The sequence below is a fragment of the Spermophilus citellus genome (genome assembly GCF_964194105.1).
Source record: "Spermophilus citellus genome assembly, chromosome: 2".
Taxonomy (NCBI): Eukaryota; Metazoa; Chordata; class Mammalia; order Rodentia; family Sciuridae; genus Spermophilus; species Spermophilus citellus.
In genome coordinates this window covers 129,496,629-129,517,309 of record NC_138183.1, presented here as the reverse complement: position 1 = coordinate 129,517,309, position 20,681 = coordinate 129,496,629, and the positions used below count along the sequence as shown (strand labels likewise).

General features: G+C 35.4%; 1 protein-coding gene across 4 annotated transcripts in view; it reads right to left on the bottom strand.

Annotated features, from left to right (window-relative positions):
• The window catches only part of ARHGAP32 (Rho GTPase activating protein 32), a 283,976-nt gene that overhangs the window by 61,986 nt on the left and 201,309 nt on the right, over window positions 1–20,681 (bottom strand). For all 4 annotated transcript variants that reach the window (XM_081280998.1, XM_081281001.1, XM_081280999.1 and 1 more), the window contains 2 exons: window positions 19,991–20,068; window positions 7,042–7,123 (listed from right to left, as the gene is read on the bottom strand). In XM_081280998.1, coding sequence (XP_081137124.1) covers window positions 7,042–7,123; window positions 19,991–20,068 — 160 coding nt within the window. The remainder of the gene's footprint in view (window positions 1–7,041; window positions 7,124–19,990; window positions 20,069–20,681) is intronic.

Here is a 20,681-nt window from a genome sequence, read left to right as displayed (position 1 = left end):
TCACCTTCTTCTACTGTTTTCTCTTTGTTTTCCGCTATACAAAGTCTAATCTGGGACCGAAAAGATCCATTCTTTATAGGTCATATCAGGGCACATACAGGATTGCCTGGAGCCCTTAGTATGGGCAATGAACTAGCAGATAAATCTACACATGACATACATATTTTCTCCACAATAGAAGAAGCTATAAATTTTCATAAAAGGTTCCATGTCAATGCTAATACTTTACAAAAGCGTTTTAAAATAACTAAAGAACAAGCCAGACATATAATAAAACAATGTCAAAATTGTGTGACATTTTTACCACAAGTTAATCTTGGAGTCAATCCTAGAGGACTGATACCTAACCATATTTGGCAGATGGACGTCACACACTTGCCAGAATTTGGAAAATTAAAATATTTACATGTTACAGTTGATACTTCTTCCGGATTTTTGATGGGCTCCCTTCATGCCGGAGAAAAAACTAAAGATGTTATAGCTCATTGCTTACAAAATTTTGCCACTGTGGGCGTTCCAAAACAGTTAAAAACGGACAATGGTCCTGGTTATACTTCCACCTCTTTTAAACAATTTTGCTCATCATTTGGCATTACTCACATAACAGGAATTCCATACAATCCACAAGGACAAGGCATAGTTGAAAGAGCTCATCAAACTATTAAAATGTACTTATTAAAACAAAAGGAGGGAATTGGAAAGGGGTATATATCCCCCAAAGATAAACTTAAAATAACCCTTTTTACTCTAAACTTTTAAAATTTGGATTCATCGGGACTTAGTGCTGCGGAAAGACATTTATACCCAAAAAATGTACATAAGCCTAAGGTACTTTGGAAAGATATTCTAACAGGACAATGGAAAGGCCCGGATCCAGTGATAGTCTGGAATCGGGGCTGTGTCTGTGTTTTTCCACAGGAGGAACAGCAACCGATTTGGATTCCAGAGAGATTAACTAAAACAATTTCTACAGAAAAAGAAGATGATTTGACTCAAATCCATAACAGCTGATATCCAGAGCTCCAGCTTGGCTATTCTTACATCTGTGACAGTGATTAACCAAGGTGTTTTTTTTTTTTCAGTATCTATTTTATTATTGCATTTTTCCCACATCATAAAGTTCTATTTTATTTTTGAGCTCATACAAACCTAGGTTAATGTTTTTCTGATCAGTTTTATTTTTTGACTGTGTTTTATTTTTTTGACTGTGGAGTTTTTAAACATTGCAATGGAGATTTCACCTAGGTATAGCTACAAGGCCTTTATTTACTATTGTCTTATGTGTTGTATGTTGTGTGCACACTTCTGTTTTGTGTTGTATATCTGTATGTGTGTATGTCCATATTTCTTGTATGAGGAGCACTCATGAAAAAATGGATCTGAATTTTTTCTTTATTCACGTGATTTATATGGTTTAATTTAAATTAGGTGAACAGCTGTTAATGATTGTTTTTAAAGATGGTTAACAGATCTGTTTGTTTACTAATTTAAATTAGGTAAACAGCTGTTAAGGATTGTTTTTAAAGGAGTTTAACAGATCTGTTTGTTTACTTTCACCTTTCCGTTTCATTATATCTAATAATTCTGTTCAGGATAATGTCTCTTTAGCATCATTGCCAGAATTTCCATCTCCATCCCAATTCCGGTGAAGACTAAGATAAAACCAAACTACAGCTTCTATGATAGCTATCACAGTAAACTGTATAAACTGATGCATCAATGAATATAACTCAACAAGTAATGCTCAATCAAGGACTTGATTTACTTTGGGAGGAAATGGACATATTGATAGACTCCTCCGATTTGAACTGCTTGCAGAACTTGCCTGGACTATATATCAGTTGCATGCATTGTGAACTATCGTCTGGTGCAGCGAATTGTGGTACTGCTGGCATATCTTTGCTGATGGTGTCACCAGTGACGCAATTTTCCCAAAGGAGCCATCAATTGGCTTGGTGTCGTGGCATTTCTGTATCCTCCTCCCTTCTACTAGTGATGGTCTAAAATTTGGGGGCCAACAGAGGTGAGGCAAAGAACCTCACCCCTCCACTGGCACCAAGGCAAAATTTGGGGGCCAACAGAGGTGAGGCAAGAACCTCACCCCCCCACTGGTGTATAGGCCTATCCACAAGCATGGCTGAATGCTGGACAGGTAGTCAGTGACGGGTTGATCTGATTGTAGTGGATTCAACCTAAGACAGGAAGCTGACGCCTAAAGGTCAGTTCTCCCATGACGGGTAAGAACCATATGTTGAATTGGACAACCTACCAGGCACGGTCCCTAGCCACATTGCTTGTTGCTTAATTAAACAGAAGGGGGCAGATGCTAGGAGCCACAAGCAAATAATATGATGCATGGCACCTTTGGTTGTAAAGTGACCCCAGCTAGCCACTGAGATGATATGATTATGTTAAGATTAACATTCATATGGAAATTGGACTCCTGCTGTTCACCTTGGCCTGCTACCGGACTCATGTTACGGGACTCCTGGAGAGTTCCCATTGGTTGGGGAAGGATAGTAGGAGGAAATTCCGGGGGAGGTCCGGCCCCCCCCCCCGGTTCCGGGAGACTCGCAGTTCCGGTAGACGCCCGCGTGGGAGGACCGGGTTTGGCTTGCCGGCACCTACGGAGTATTGGCGGCTTTTTCAAAAATAAAGTTTTGTTCCTGCTTGAGTGGCTCGTGATTCTGTGCCCAGCCAAGACTGCGACATTATACCAAGGAGAAGATAGATTAAAACAATGCACAAGAAATCACACAAAAAATTTGATATCAAATTTTAGTAGCATCAAAAAGTAACCATAAAAAAACCTAGGATGATTTCAATAAGAAGACTGCTTTTGAAAAAAATCTAACACTGTTCTTATTTTTATTTTTAATTTTTTTTAAAAAGACATCCTGAGGATGCATTTTTTTTAAAGAGAGAGAAAGGAGAGAGAGAGAGAGAGAGAGAGAGAGAGAATTTTGATATTTATTTTTTAGTTTTCGGCAGACAACACAACATCTTTGTTTGTATGTGGTGCTGAGGATCGAACCCGGGCCGCACGCATGCCAGGCGAGCGCGCTACCGCTTGAGCCACATCCCCAGCCCTGGTGAGCATTTTTTCATGTACTTGTTGATTGATTGTATGTCCTCCTCTGAGAAGTGTCTGAATGGGCCAAGGACCTAAACTTGTTTATTTTTGTATGTGGTGCTGAGGATCGAACCCAGGGTCTCGCACGTGCAAGATGAGCGATCTACTGTAAGCCACAACCCCAGCTCCAGAACTTAACACTTCTTAATTGCAAAACTTACTGCAAAGCCACAGCAAACAATATAGGGTAGTTCTTGGCATAAGACATACAGATCAATGGAACAGAACTGAAAGTCCAGAAATAAAGTCATGTATTTAAGGTCAACTGATTTTCTACAAGGGTGGAAAGACAATTCAATGGGGAATGAACAATCAATAAGCAGTGTTGGAACAATCCACATGACGTTGCATCTCTGCCTCACACCATATATGACAATTAATTCCAAAAAATAGATCACAGACTTACATTGAAAAATCTAAAACCATAAACTTCTCAGAAGAAACTATGAAAGTTAATCTTCGTGGCACTAGGTTATTTAAAAACTTTTAAAAAATATACAAAATATTAAAAAAAGAAAAATTAAACTGGACTTTATGCTTTTATGCTTCAAACTTTTATGCTTCAATGGATACCATCAAGAAATTGAAAGGTGAAATACAAACTAAATCTTCTTTTAAGATTTCATCTCACTCTAGTCAGAATGGCAGTTATCAAGAATACAAACAACAATAAATGAGGATGTGGGGGGAAAGGCACACTCATACATTGCTGGTGGGACTGCAAATTTGTGGAACCTCTCTGGAAAGCCATATGGAGATTCCTTAGAAAACTTGCAATGGAACCACCATCTGATCCAGCTATTCCACTCCTTGGTCTAACCCAAAGGACTTAAAATCAGGATACTATAGTAAAGCACCCACATCAATGTTTACAGCAGCTCAATTCACAATAAACTGTGGAACCAACCTAGATGCCCTTCAACAGATGAATGGGTAAATAAACTGTGGTATATATACACAATAAACTATTACTCAGCATTAAAAGAGAATAAAATTATGGCATTTGCAGGTAAATGAATGGAGTTGGAGGATATCATGCTAAGCGAAGTAACCCAATCCCCCCAAAACCAAAGGCTGAATGTTCTGATAAGTGGATGGTGATCCATAATGCGGGGGTAGGAAGAACTTTGAGCAAAGGGGAGGGAGAGAAGGGTGTATGGGGGTAGGAAAGATGGTGGAATGAGATGGACATTATTACCCTAGGTACATGTATGGCTGCACATATGGTACGACCTACATAGTATACAACCAGAGAAATGAAAAGTTGTGCTGCAATTGTTTACAATGAATCAAAATGCATTCTGCTGTCATATATACCTAATTAAAACAAATAAATAACTTAAAAAATAAAGTGAAAGATGATCCCAAAAATGGGAGAAAATACTTATAAATCACTATTAATTGATAACTGACTTGTACCTGGACCAGACAAAAAACAAAACTCAATAATGAAAAGACAAATAATCCAATTTAAAAACTGTCAAGGGATCTGAACAGACATTTCTCCAAAAAAGATATACTAAGCCAATATGCACTTATAAAGATGCTCAACATAATTAACCAACAGGAAAATGCAAATCAAAACCACAATGAGATACTGCTTTACACTTACAAAGATGGCAAAAGTTAAAAAAAAAAAATCCAAATAATAGCATGGGCTGGCAGCTGAGAGCAGTGGCACATGCCTTTGATCCCAGCCATTTGGAAGTCTAAGGTAGGAAAGACTGTAAATTTAAGGCCAGCCTGGTCAACTTAGTGAGACCCTGTCTCAAAAGAAAAGGGATAGGGGGCTGGGGATGTGGCTCAAGCGGTAGCGCGCTCGTCTGGCATGCGTGCGGCCCGGGTTCGATCCCCAGCACCACATACCAACAAAGATGTTGTGTCCGCTGAGAACTAAAAAAAAAATAAATAAATATTAAAAAAAAAAAATTCTCTCTCTCTCTCTCTCCTCTCTCTCTCTCTCTCTCTTAAAAAAAAAAAAGAAAAAGAAAAGGGATAGGGATATAGCTCAGTGGTAGAACAACTGTCAGCACCACTGGAGAAAAACAAGAGGGGGGGGGAGGGAGGGAAGGAGGGAGGGAGGATATGGAATGACTAAAATTCTTGTATGTTGGTGGTAGAACTGTAAAATGGTATAAAAGTGTAACTGAAGGTTAAATATAATTCAACAATTCCACTTCTAGTAGGACATACCCAAGAGGGACAAAAACATATGTCCATACAAAAACTCTCATACATGAATACTGCAGCATTCAAAAATGAAGACAACTGCAAATGACCAATTAATGGATAAATAACTATGGTACTTTCATTCATCCATTTAAAAGAAGAGATGAAGTACTATTATATGCTAGAACATAAATGAACCCTGAAAACATTATGCTAAGTGGTCTTTTGAGCCAGACACAGAAAACCATATTTTGTATATTCCACCTTTAAAAAAATCCAAAAGAGGGAAAGCTATAAAGACCAAAAGTAAATTAGTGGTTGCTTGGGCTGTGAGGGAAGAAAGGAATGGGGAAAAAGTGTCTCTAATGGATACAGGATTTCTTCTTGGAGTAATAAAGATATTCTAAAATTAACTGTAATAATAGTTGTACAATTATGTAAACACTGAATTATACACTTTAAGAGTGAATTGCATGGTATGTGAATTATATTTCCCCAAATTGTTATTTTTAAGTGACTATATTTTAAGTGCCATATTTTAAAAAAAGAAACTCACACTCATCACAATTATTAACAAATGTTTACTGAGCAATATGCACAGTCTTTTAATAAAAATACCAAAGCAAAATAAAATTGCCTTGAAAAAAAAATGAGAATCCTGGGTCAAGTAGAAGTGCAGAGAACACTATTTTGAAGTATTTTCTTTACTAAGCAATAAAGTTAATCTGCCTATAAATTCCTATGATAGAAATTGGAACAATGACTACCTAATCTTCAATAAAGAAATAAGCTTTGAAAGGAGTTACTTCCCTTCACCTTTACTTAAATACTTTACAAAGACTGACAAATTTATGATTTGTGAGCAGAAATGAGAAAATACAAAATAAGGAAAGAATGAACTTTTCCCCTGTAATTCCCCTTACATATAGTCCTTTACAAAACTCTGAAGATACTTTAAGCAGTTCAATTAAATTCTGAGGCTTAGAAATCTTCTCCTTTCACCAGAAAGGACAGAAGAAATGTAATATAACTAGGAAAAATAAACTCAATTACTTCTTTGGTTTAAAATCTTTGAGTCTATTTTTATTTTCTTTTTAAAAATTTACATTGGATCGAACATTCCCAGACAAGATACTCTACAGAATTTTGCCCAGATTAAATCATCCCAACACATACAAAAATCCCAATTTTCTTGCTGCTTTTTTTAATCCCCTGAAATACTGCTTTGTTTATTTTAAATATATTCCACATATTTATATAGCACTATAAATTATATAAGTAATAAAAAATGCTGCTTCAAACAGTGTTGATGTTCACAGGCACTGATAAAATATACATGCCCTTCAACTGTTATCTTCCAATTGATCACACCAAGCCTGTGATGCCCATGTTAGATCTTTAAACTTATTTTTAAAATCACTTTATTCATTAATAAGCTGCATTCCTCCTATAGTATATAGTATATTCCTCCTATAGTAACCATAAAAGCAAGTAATGACAAAGCTTAGTGGAACACACATTCTTTAAAATTGTCTAAACATTAGAATATACATAAACAACTTTGTAAAATGAGCAACAGAAATTAGGCAGTGTTTAAAATTAAAATCATGTAAAATTAAGAATACGTATTATATAAATAAATGCGAAGAACAGCCAAACAAGCCATGTACTTGACTAGAAGCGAACATCTGTACCTGTGAGCAGCTGGTCATACCAAACTAATGAAAATGTGTACTCACCTGGTTTTGGCACTGAATTGGTCACCGACGGGGGAACTTTCTGGTTAATTAACTCAACACAATGTCCAGGGAAGAGTCCCACCTAAAGAAAAGCAACAAATACAGATTCCAAACTAGCAAACAAACCAGTATGTGAACACTGCCAACTCAGTTCCAGTAATGTACTCCACAGTCCCTCCCAAATGATTCTATTATTCCAAGATTCTGAATAGCAGATGATGCCAATTACACAAACAAATAATAAAACAATCTGTTGCTATGAGTATACAGACTTATGCAGGGTTCTCTATCCAAATATCTAAGTCTGCTTTTTTAGTGTTAGCTTTTAATTCCCCAAACTTCTTCTATTACATTTAAAATGCTACACAGGCAACAGATAAATTTTTTACTGTTTAATAATTCACTTTGCTGAAATCTCAAATCTGGTTGTGCTGACACTTCTGTTGCCAACTCATTGGGTTTATTACTTTCTTTATAAGTTTTTTAAAATTTAACACTAAACTAATTATTTGTGAATTTTCTCTTCACTTTCATACATGTTTCATGAAATAAAAGAACATAATTTTTTAAAAAATGGATTTCTGAAACACTCATTTAAAATCCTGGTATTCACTGCTGGTAAAGAGCCAGAAGTACATGGATAAGACAGAAAGTGAGAGAGAAGAATTTCAGCAGCCAGATACTTTCGCTTCCAAGAGCACACCACATTGACCTTATGACAGAATTGCCTATTGGCTTTTGGTAGGATCCTAATAAGCTATACTAACAAAATTCTGAGTTTCAGATCATCCAGAGATACTGTGAGGCTAATAGAATAAATACAGAGATAAACAGTCTGGAAAAAAAAAAGTAAAAAGGAAATCTTTACCAATATTTATAGATGTTTCCTTAGATAGGGATATAAATGGGCTGCCATGCAGCAGATGTTAAAGCTGAAAAATGAAAACTACATCACGTTGTATCTCCCCTCTGTTGACAGACTCTGGGAAGAATAGAACAGTCTTCCAAGAGCGTGACTCATCACAAAGTTCTGAGCTGTATAATTTCCATCTGTGTGGGATTATTTTCACACACTCATTTGTAGCATTCTTATTTCAATTTCTAGATGAATATTCTATGGTACTTCTTAAAATTATGAGGACATAACCAGTTATCATGAGCTGAAAAGGGGTTATTAAATGATTATCAGTTTTGCTTGCAAGATTTGTATTTGGGATTCTTAAAGCTCCTATATGCACTGCCTTCCAAAATTATGCTTTCAGTATTTGTTTTATTGATAAAATTCCGTAACACATTCTATTCAAATTTCTATTTCAATAAACGGGGAATGCTTCCAAGATTGGTTGGAACTAGGTAAGAAAATGAAAGATCCTTCTCATTTTCTCTTGTATGAGTTCTGTGAGAGGGTCTGAGGTGCACTGGTTAACAGAATTGTCTCAGGGTAAAGGATGTGGGTTCAGTCCTAAATCTACCACTTAGTAGGCTGGATGTGTAGTTTAGATTGTTTTTCTGTTTATACATGATAATGATAATACTTATCTCATATGGGTTTTATGATAATTAAGTGATTAGCATAGGTAAAATGCATTTGATGAGTGCATGTAGTAAGCGCTCATCAAATGTTATCTGTTATTATGCCAGTATATTACTGAAGACCTAGAGAGTTCTAGCTGCTCCATCAAATGGGTATGAAACATAATACACAGGTAAGTGACACATAACACATGTGTGTGTCCTTAAGTTTCCTCACTCTCAAAATATCATTCTTTCCATAAAATTCTAATTCATTTTAATTTATGCAAAACTGAAATTTTCCATAGACAAAAGGTTAGGTGCAAACTTGCCTTACACATGTTTTTTATATTCTATGATCTGGAGGAAACTGCTTCATTTCCTAATTTGTCACATCAGGAGTAACTCTTACCTATACCTCAAAAGTTCATGTGAAAGCACAGAGACCAGTTTCTAAATTCAAATACCTTTCAGTAAATAAAAACTAGTTTTCCATCAGGCCCTCACAAAGACTGAAAAAAGTTTAATGAATTTCTTCAAAGAATTATATCATACACATTAGTTATATTCTCATCTTTTAAATTGTCTCAATATATTACATTTAGATATGTAGGAAAGATGTTATTGTATACTTCGTGGAATTTTACTGCAGGCACATCCAATAACTAACCCCAATCCCTGCTCTCTTGTCTCCCTTTCTTATAAAATGTAATATTATTAAATATTAGTTAAAGCAAATATCCAGTTTCCCAAACTCTTTGCATTCAGATGAATTCGAGACACACATAGGCGCAACTCTAGACTGCTATCTTGTCTCTTTTTGCTGTAAATGCAGGTGGCATAACTGGGTCTGCAGCAGTCATCATTTGATCACAATGAAAGGCCAAGATGAACTCTAGGATTTTTGCTTATCATCATTAAACTACTGACATCAGTAGCACTAGCTACCTTTTCTCTTCACTTTTCTATGTCTTGAAACCAAGAGCATTGCTAACAGTCAAGGGGTCATTTACTTAAAACACTACATAAAAATAAATAAACAAAGATACATAAAAAAAGAACACAAAATATTTTTTAAAAAAACTTGTGAAAGGCAAACAGATTCCCTTTTATAAAATTTTCATCATGAAAAATAAAACTGTGTTCTGTTGAAGATATCATATAGAAGAATGGCTAACCCTAAAAATGCAGTTAATGAATACTCAGACTTTTATGCTGAATATTTAACCTAATATTTTGCCAAATATACAAAATCCCAATAAACTCAAAGTATCCAATGGTAAAAGTGACTGAAACTCTGGCAATATTATCGATTAACTATGTCATCCTGTTTCATATCTTATTCTTCCTGCAGCAGTGCTAGAAAGGGAGAGAAGAATTTGGTACATAATCAGAGATATCAACTCTAGGAAGAGCAAGCAAGGGAGAGAAAAAGCCATCACCTGGGGCCCATGATGGTAGAGAAGTACATAACAAAAACTTTATAACAAACGGAAAAGAAGAATGTAGTGATAAGGCTATGTTCTTATAAGAGAGGGGCTTACCAGAAGGAACTAGGGCCTTCATTTGAGTTTTTTCTTCAGGTCTTTGAGATAAAATGAGAAGAAGCCAGAGAGACTATTATATCCCTGTAGAGTTTAACAGCTGGCTCTCCCTGGGGGAAAAGGTCTTGATTTACAGGTTTGGCCAGTGTTCATGGTGCAAATACTCCTACCTGAGCTGGTTTTAAACTACCAACGGGACACAACCGAGCACAGAATTGAGAAAAGATGCAGAACAGCCCTCTGTTATATAGTATTGTACCATATAAATCCATTAGATGGAATGAACCTCAAGAGTACATATAACAGTAAAATATTGTAAAATAATTACCCAAAAGATTTGATTCTAATATAATTCATTGATTGAAAATATTCATATTTTTATTCTTAATAATGATTGGGTTTAACAGCTATCCTACAAAATTCACAAAGATTTTTACAATGGGCTCATGCTCATCATTAATTTATAGCTATCAATTTGGTCCTGTGCCTGTGCAACACTGAGAGATCCTATAATTGCTTTCCAGCAGTCAAGCAAGTCTACAGCTCACCCTCTGGCTCTAGGAGAATAATGAGTGATGTAAGGGGAACCTCCTGAGTACCCTGAAGATACTCAAAGGGGGAAAAAAATCAAGTTTGGCTTCAACAATATGTGTACTGAAAAATATTTCAGTGCAACTTAGAGGCAATGTTAGATAGAAAACTATTGGAATAAAATTTAAGCCAAGAGTTTTGATGACAGTAGGAAGGGAAAGGAATCCTTGCTCAACAATAGTGCCTAATTCTAACAATAGTCCCTCTGATTCAACCAATCAAAACCTAAAAATAAATTTCAAGATAAAAAACAATGAGCTTATCACTGACTTTTAGAAAAATTTCTACTCTAATTTTTTTTATTTCATTATGACTAGTAAAATTTTAAGGCCATTAACAGAGCAAAATATTTTTATAAAGCTTAGTCAAGTACTTGTATTATTCCCAGAGACATACCATCAATTGAAACTACTTGGCCTCAGGGAGTTAAAACTCCCAGGTTTCTAGTGTTTATATTCCATGACAACTGAAATTAAAATTTAGATGCCCCATTCTCTTCCTTCCTGTATTTATTTCCTCCCAGGGTACTATGTCCCTTTGGATCTTATTTGTTGATATTCTTATTGTTATTGTTGTTATCCAGTAAGAACACTGGGGTTGATCATTTGAGCTTCTAAATCAACTCCCTTAGTTTCCTTGCAATATTAATCTTCTGCCATAGCAATCCCAGCCAACTTCCCAAATTACACCAGTATACATCCATAACTTGAATGTCATGTGTTTCTGGAGAAAAATCACATTGCTGAGGAGATTCAAACTAATGCAAATTCAATCTATTATCTAGAAATGCCAACTACTTTTTCCCACTTCCCATACATTCTTAGAGAATTGATTTTTTGATGTTGCAGTTAAGAAATCTTTGCCTCATCCCAAACCACAATTGTTTTCTTTTTCGTGCTTTACATAGGGGCATATGATCAATTTTTAGGTTATTTTTGCAGACTCTGCAAGAAATAAAGTTTATTTTGAAGACAAAAACAGACCATCTTTCTTCACTGAATTGATTTTATACTTCTGTTGAAAATCAGTTGTCTATGTATGTATGGGTTTATGTCTAGACTCCATTCTGTTTCATTAATCTACTTATCTCTATTTCCACTGATCCTACACTTTACTTAGGCTGTAGTTTTACAGTAAATCTTCAATACTGCTAGCTCTCCAACTTTTGTTCTTCAAATTTGTTTTGGCTCCTTTATTCTATCTAGGTCCTTTGCATTTCCATATGAATTATTTAATCTGCTTGTCAATTTCTATACAAGAGTCTGCTAGGATTCTGACTGGTATCAGTGTGGGAAGAAATGACATCTTAACAATATAGACTTCCAACCCATAAACATAATATACCTCTCCATTTGTTTGGGCCTTCTTTAATTTCTCCCAGAAAGGTTCTGGAAATATTTTTAAAATTCAGATATTTTTTCCAGATATATCCTTAAATATTTAATATTTTATGCTCTTATAAATGGGTTTATTTTACTGTCTGATTGATGTTAATGTTGTCAGTCTGCCTTGACAACATTAACATGGTTTTCAAGTAGTTGTCTCAAATACTTATATCTAAATATTTATCATATACTTTAAGGACAAAAATTACTTTCCTTTTACTTATCCTTTATATTACATGTGAAACTTTACATAGACTTTTACAAAATTGTATATGCATCTAGGTAATTATATTATTTGTAGATTTTATTTCAGAATCACAAGAAGGGATTTCAGAAAGTATCATAAAGACGGAGTACATTATGTGATGAGATTAAAAGCTACTATCTCTAGCGATCCTGTCAATTGCTTTTATGAAACTCAGTGTTTAAGTGTGATATATCCTCATGCTATCAAGTTAACAAAAAGCTATCCATTAGGAAATTTATCTCTAAACACCCACTGCTAATGGCACTAAAAGAAAAATTAAAACATCAGGAACAATAATGAAAATGTACACATTTCTATGATTTACAGGAGGAAAAATCACAAAACTGGAATTCACCCTGTGTTTTGATCCTGGCTATACTATCTAGTTTTGGTGAAACAAAACAATTTATCTAAATGTCTTTGTTTCTAGATTTCTAACATTGTAAAATGACAGATTACAACCAGATAGACCACTATCATCTTTTCTACTATAGAAATCTATGAGTCATACAAGGCAGAGTTTCAAAATAGTTGATTAAATTACTACTGTGATCTGGTTTTGGACCAGAATGTCTGTTTCAATGTAAACTCTGCACTAAAGAGAAGGGTAATAATGAGCTAGCTGTTTGACCCCTCTATGCTACAATTTCCTCCACTCATAAAATGAGATAACAGCACCTTCTTCATGAAGAATGGGGATAAAAGGTTAATTTGGAAAGCACATAGAATAGCAAATGTAAGAAACACTCAAGAAGTGTTTGTAATCAGTTTTATTTTTAGTGTCATACATTCCCTTTTTTCTTCAATTCATGTAACATTATGAAAATTTACTACATAATATGATGTCCCATTACTTAACTGAGAGGAAATATTTTGCTTTACTTGATTTTTAAGTAATGAAAAGGTACAGCTTTATATTCCTGGATATTACGGTTTAAAGAGTCCCAGCTATCTTCCCTTTTGAATAAAGAAGACTTTTATCCATATTCAACTCCTGTGGTAAGGAAATTTTTATTGTCCAAGAATTACTTCTCTGATATTTATGAAAAGAATAAAAACAAAAAAAACCCACAACATTCTGAGTTAACTATGAAAAGTAAAATACTTGATCTTGATCATCTTGTGGAGAATCCACAAAATATGACCTTCATCTGTTCTGTTAATCTCCAAGTGGGATTTTAGCCACTAGATTAATTTCCTGACAAATGTGTTTTAAGGAGGACTTTCTGTGAGGAGGGACAACAAAACAACTGCTGTATGTTGGCTGCTCATTCTATCTGCAAAGGATAAAAAAACAGGAGGCTGGGTCAGTGGTTCCCACATTCCATATGTAAGAATAATCTAATAAACTTGTTAAAATTTAGACTGTGCCCCTGCCCCTAAGATTCTGATGAAAAATATCCACATTTCTCAGGTCATTCTGATGCCAGTGGTTCCCAAATAAAACTCATAAAACTGCACCAGAGAAATAAATAATGTTCAAAAACATTAATATTATATTTGTATTATGCCTTTAACCTAAGAAAAATGGCTCTCAGAGGCCTTACCTCACATTTCCAACTACAGTCTACATATAGGAGCGCAAGTCTGAGAGTAATGCCTGTGGCTTTCAAATCAAAGAAAATAAAGTGAAGAAGGTTTATCATATAATGAAACATCTCAAAAATCAAAGATAAAAGAGTCAATATACTCCTTAAGAGGCAATTATACAGATTTCAGAATTTCAAATTACTGTAGTTAATATAATTTCACACTTCCTACTCCCAGAAGCTTAAGAAAAGAAAGAAAGTTGGGGTATAATTTAAACACAGGGATGAACTTATCCTTCTGTTCCCCAAGCTAAATTATGGTCTGGAAGAGGTACACTAAACAGAACTTAGCAAAATGCTGATCTTTACCAACCACCAGTCAACTAGCAGTTTACCTAGAGCACACATAGATAAAAATACAGAGAAGGTCTCACATCCTACCCCAAAACTACCTAAACAGAAATTTTGGGGTTTAGGTCCTGAGATTTAATCAATCTCTCTCTCTCTCTCTCTCTCTCTCTCTCTCTCATATGTGTGTGTGTGTGTGTGTGTGTGTGCGTTTGTGTGTGTGTGTGTGTCTGTATGTTTGTTACTAGGGATGGAACCCAGAGCCTCAGGCATGCAAGGCAAACACTTTATCACTGTGCTCCAGACCCAGGTTGATGTTCACTCTTTCTAGTATGTTCCCCTGTTGATTCTCATGCACACTACAATTTGAGAATTAGTGGCAGAGAATATTATAATTTATTGGTAACAAAATAATGAAGATAGCAGAGATGTACCCTTAAGCATATTCAGTAAATGCTATTTCGTGGACTAACTTTATTTGTAATTTAAAGCAACAATGCAACTACATTAAATACTTTTAACATGGCTAAACCCATCCCCGCTCAAAAACTTGACAGTTATCAAATGCCAGTGAGAGTGTGCTAGGTAGCAGAAACTCTTATTCATTGCTAGTGAGAATGTGGAATGGTACAGCTATTTTGGAACACAGTTTGGTGGTTTCTTGTGAAACAGCACATATTCTTACTACATGATAAGCAATCATACTCCTTGGTATTTACCCAAAGGACTTGAAAACTTATGTTCACATAATAACTTACACATGAATGTTTACAGCAGCTTTATTCATAATTGCTAAAAACATGGAAACAATCAAGATTCCTTCCATAAGTGATTAGATAATAAATCATGGTTCATCCTTAACATCGAATATTAGTGATTTAAAAAAGGGAGCTACAGAACCATGGAAAGACATGAAAGAAATCTTAAACACAAATTACTAAGTGAAAGAAGCTAATCTGAAAAGAACATATGACAATCATATGACATTCTGAGAAAGGCAAAACTATGGAAATAGTAAAAGATCAGTGTTTACCAGAATTCAGAGAGAGGGTGACATGAACTGGTGAAGCATGGAAGAATAACTGAAGGATGACTAAACAATTCTGTATGAAAATAAAATGATGGATATATGTCATTGGGCAATTGTCAAAATGCACAGAATATGCAACATCAAGAATGAAGACTAATGTAAATGATGGTCTATAGTTAATAACAGTATATTGATACCGGTTCATTAATTATAACAAAAAGCAAAGCCAAAACTGTTCTAGTAACTGTGGGTAGGATTTATGCTTGCATTTTTATTATCTATGATTCTGGTTTAGGTGTTCCTCAGACCACTTTTCTAGAAACACTGCTTACCACATACTTCAAGTAAACACAGCCAACAACTGACATGAGAAAAAGGTCAGCATTTGCCAATTCTATTCATTGCATTGTTAAGTAAGATGTGAATATAGAAAAATTGTAGAAGGAATAACTCTATGAAACTTCATGAACTATCTGCTCAATTATTTTGCAATATATACTAACCTATACTAAAAATCGGGTCTATTTATTATTTTAAAGAATTCTAATAAACACTTTCAAATACTAAAGAAAATCACAACACAGCAATTGCACAGCACTAGTTCATAGCAATATAAAGGAAAGGCTTCCACAAGGAGACCTGAACCATGCCAGATCTTAATGGCAAGTGAGAAAGGAGACAACACATGTGTGGGACCTTGTTGAAAGAAAAAAGTAGTGTACAAGTAACAGGTCGTAACCTATGAGGCTGAGCAGAGCTGCAAATGCAGATATTTCAAAAAGTTTCTCATCAGTGCTCAGAACACAACAGCTCAGTGGACTCTGCCTCTACCATGGGAAGTAGCAGCCCATGCTATTGCTCCCTAATTATTTCTCCCAATTGGCACCCAAAGATTTGGATCCCCAGGAAGACCACTGTCCTGGCCACCCCCATGCCACGTAAGCCCCTCATCTCCTCTGCACCATGAGGAAAGACAGGCTACACCACTGTGCATCCTTCTCTGTGGTCTGCAGTCAGAGCCCAGTTTGCAGAATTGGCATATAACCAAAGTTAGTCAAACTGGCTGACTGAGGTATGCTCTTCCATGCCAGTCAGCCTGAGCCCACTGAGAGAGGTTTCACTGGTTCACCTGAAGATCCTCTCCCCAGAAGACACATACTTAAGACTACACTCTTCTAGGAACCCTTCCACAACCTCCAAGGAGAGTCCAGCTGGGCCATGAAGCCCAAGGAACTTCAGCCCAGCCCTAAAAGTGGTTCAACCCACTTTTATCCAGGTTGAGTGGCACCTATCATAAGCTAAATTGTATTCATCCCAAATTCTTTTGTTGAATTCTTAACTTCCATAGTTCAGAACTATAGCTGTATTTACAGATAAGGCTTTTAGTGAGGACTAAATGAGGTCATAGTGGGTGGGTCCTCATCTAATTGGATTACTATCCTTACAAGAAGAGGAGATAAGAACTCAAAGACACCCACATGAACAGAGCAAATGCCATGTGAGGACACAGTAATAAGACAGCCTTCTGCAAACCAAGGAGAAAGGCCTCAGAAGAAATCAACTCTGCCAACATCTTGATTTTGAACTTCTAACTTTCAGAACTGTGCAAAAATAAATTTATGTTATTTAAGCCACCCAGTCTGTGGTATTTTATTATAGCAGCCCTAGCAAACTATAACAGTATCTAACAGACAAATGAAAGAAAAACAGCCATGCCCAATAATAGGAAAAATAAAATCTCATACACATATTTATAAAATAAGCATGACTGTTTGCATTCTGAATTTATATGACCCACCTACCTCAGAATTTATGAAATACCAAGAATTAAGATATAATTTACATAAGAGAAATTTAATATTGACCTTTTGAAAGGGCTCACATAAAAATGCCCCTTTAAAGAACATGTTTTTCTAATACTTTTACACTGTGAACTAGCTTTTAAAAATTAAAGTTTAAAGTAGCTTTTGGTGTAATATATCTACTATATAAAGGTAAGGTCCACTATACATAAATTGTGGTTTTTAGCTCGGCTGAGGTCCTCTGAGCTACTACAGAAGGCCTCAGGGAATCCACCTAGGCAGGCACTATGGGGCTAGAGGTCCAGTGGGCTGACTTAAACTAATCAGGGCAGCTATACTGACACCTCTTCTCCTGCTGAGGTTATATGAGATTCTCTTTGATTAACCATCTTACTAGTTAAAAAATTAAAAGTATGAGAGTCATCAGAAAAAGTTATTATTTCATGATTTTTAAAATAGAAAATCAGGACATAAAAGAGCTATAGATTACAGTTATCATATACATGGATAATTAAGATTATCTTCACTCTTAAAGGATATCTCAGGAGGAACACATCTTCAGAATTTTTAAATACCTATCAAGAGTAGGGAACTTCATGAGTTGCCTGAGGAGGAGCTTTTCTCCAAGATACAATTTATTAATCATTACATAAAATCTTAACTAACAGTCTCTACCAGTAAACAGGTATGCTTTGTAGCCTTCAACTGGTTAATCTTTACCACAATCCTCCCTGGTTGGGAAGGAAAGATGTTCTTTTCTACAGCACAGAAAACTGAAGTGAAGAGAGTTAATAATTTGAGAGTGAATGTATAAATCATGCTCAGTGCTCTTCAGGCAATGGGACAGAGACTCATTTAACATTCTGACAGTTTATTAAACTTCTCAAAAACTGCCTTCTCTCCATAAAAATAGGAGATAAAAATTATCTGGAAGTTTCTTGAAATTAAAGAACACACTGCATGTAAAATGCCAAATGCTTTGTGTATAGCAGATGCTCAACAAATCTCCCAACTCCCACCTTCCCTTGCAGTCTTACAAATGGACTAGTGTGTAGGACTGCAAGGCATAGGGTACCAGGTGGATTCTTTCCTTAAAATATTGGACTCCTTTAAAAAAAAAGTTTTGACATTTAAAAATGTCTTGCTGCTGGTTTTATGGGGACCCCCACATCCACTGCTGTTCTCACAGGAACACTCCACCTTGATCTGCACAGACACCATTGCCTTTCTGAGACTAATACAAAAAATAACATTCCTACAGGAGCAAGTTTTATTATCAATGACAGAGAAATCTCCTTGAATTTAAAACACTTGTTTTTATTTTAAATAATGTGTTTTGGCAATAAACTAAGTTATAACAGTTTTAGAATACTTAATTTATGACTTTAAGAAAATTAGTTTGTTTAGGTAATGGACTTACTTGTGTGGGTCTAAATAAAATAATTAGGAAGGTAAGTCTATACCTAGCATACAGTCATTGATCAATAAATAACGGTTACACAAATAAAGACAAACTTGCTACTATTTTTACAATCAAAATTAAAATGTTGAGAAGGAGTACAGAGATTTTAAGTGGAACCCTTTGGTTTTAAGAAGAAATTCAATTCCAAAGACTGCAAATAAACTGGTGAATTGCTATATATGCTTTTTTATTAGAAATGTATAGATAAAATTAAATTTTTAAAATAAAAAACAGAACTATTTAAATTTTATATCAACATTTATTGAGCAAAACACACACACACACACACACACACACACACACACACACACACCTGGCCTGGTCTAAGTACTTTATACTTTCCTCTTCATACTTTTAACCTTCATGACAAAGTCTACATGGAAAAAATATTGTCTGCAATCCCCAATTTACAAATGGAGAAACAGAGACACAGATCATTAAATAATCTGCCCAAGATAATACATGATTATAGTTCAGGCAATTTGACTCCGGACCCCACAATTAACTGTTTTAAATGGTATTAATATTCATTTATAAAATACATTTTATGAACAGTTAATAATCTGGATTTTTAAATATGTCAAGCTCAAAATATTTATATACTAGTAATCAAATTTCTGACTTTGTAGTGAAAGTGGTTTACTTGTGTAGCATTTCACAATACTTTTATAAGGAAACCACACACACACACATACACACCATGGATTAAGAACATAATTTTAAAGCTTTTTCAGAGTCTCCTTTATGGACAATTTTAAAAGAGAAAAGAAACCCCATTCCATTCTATGAAAATTAGTCCCAAGTTAATTTAAAAGATGCCATTGTAAAGTCTTAAATTAAACAACTTACATGTATATGGAAAATATAAATGAGAAGACTTTAGATTTTACTGTTGTTCTGTAATACAGTAAGTTTCTAACAAGAGTTATAATGATTTTTTTATAGAAAAATTTTATCAAACTGACTTATTTTTAATAAGTATATTTTAAAAAGAAAATATACATGAATGATGATTTAAAACTAACACTAAACTGGGTGCTATGGTCCACGCCTGTAATCCCAGCAGCTTGGGAGGCTGAGGCAGGAGGATTTAGAGTTCAAAGCCAGCCTCAGCAAAAGCAAGGTACTAAGCAAATCAGTGAGACCCTGTCTCTAAGTAAAATTACAAAACAGGGCTTGGGATGTGGCTCAGTGGTTGAGTGCCCTTGAGTTCACTCCCTAGAACACCACCTCCCCCACTTCCCAGAAAAAAACAAATTAATACTAAAAGCAGCTCTCAGGCCTGAGACCCTGCTCACACTGGCAGAATGATAAAGAAGGGGGAGAAAACAAAACAAAACCACAAAAGCAACTGGACAAGGAAATCCAGGTTTAATGCCATTTAAAGACAACATTTCTGATGACAAAGTCCACTTGAAGTATACCTTAGAAATAGGATTTTTAATGACATACAGATAAGTGTTCTTAGAATTTTTCCACACCTAATTTTTATTGCTTACCTGAAACCCATGCTTGCCTCTCCACCATGTACTTAACACTTTGGGGGGCATATCAATAACGGAAACAATGTCTCCCACCTAAAAGAATCAAAATTTTAGTAAAATTGTTTGAGTTTAATTTTAAATCAATTGCTATACCTAGAGTTTAAATTTGAACTGCACAAAAGGACAGAGTACTATTTTATGCTCTGGCTAATAATTTCTGGAAAAATATATTACCTCTTTTAAAGTAATTTAATAATCTTACTTTTTGCTAAGGAAAGTTCTTAAAAAAATGTTAAGCAACACAAAAACTGTGATCTTAGTAACTCATATGCAGTAATGTCAGAAAGCTAGATTTTAGATGAAGATTTTTTTTTAATGCTAGGTATCATACCATTATCATCAGTTATTGTTGAGAGCCACAGCCAAAGGGGCCCCTTGGTGCTGATAATGCCAAGGTCGCGGGTTCAATCCCCGTACGGGCCACCAAATGCCGCAGTCTGGCTGGGCACAATTCAGGAGCCACTTGTCAAAAGAAACTAACTTTATTTTTAGAACTACACAGGCCAAACAAAACAGCTCCTCAGGAAAAAACCCTCAGAGCGCAACTGCCACCACCAGCTTCCCACAAGCCTCTCCCACAAACACAAGCCTCACCACCTCCCACAATCCTCCCGCTCTTGAGGCCGATTGGCTGGGTCGCATGGGC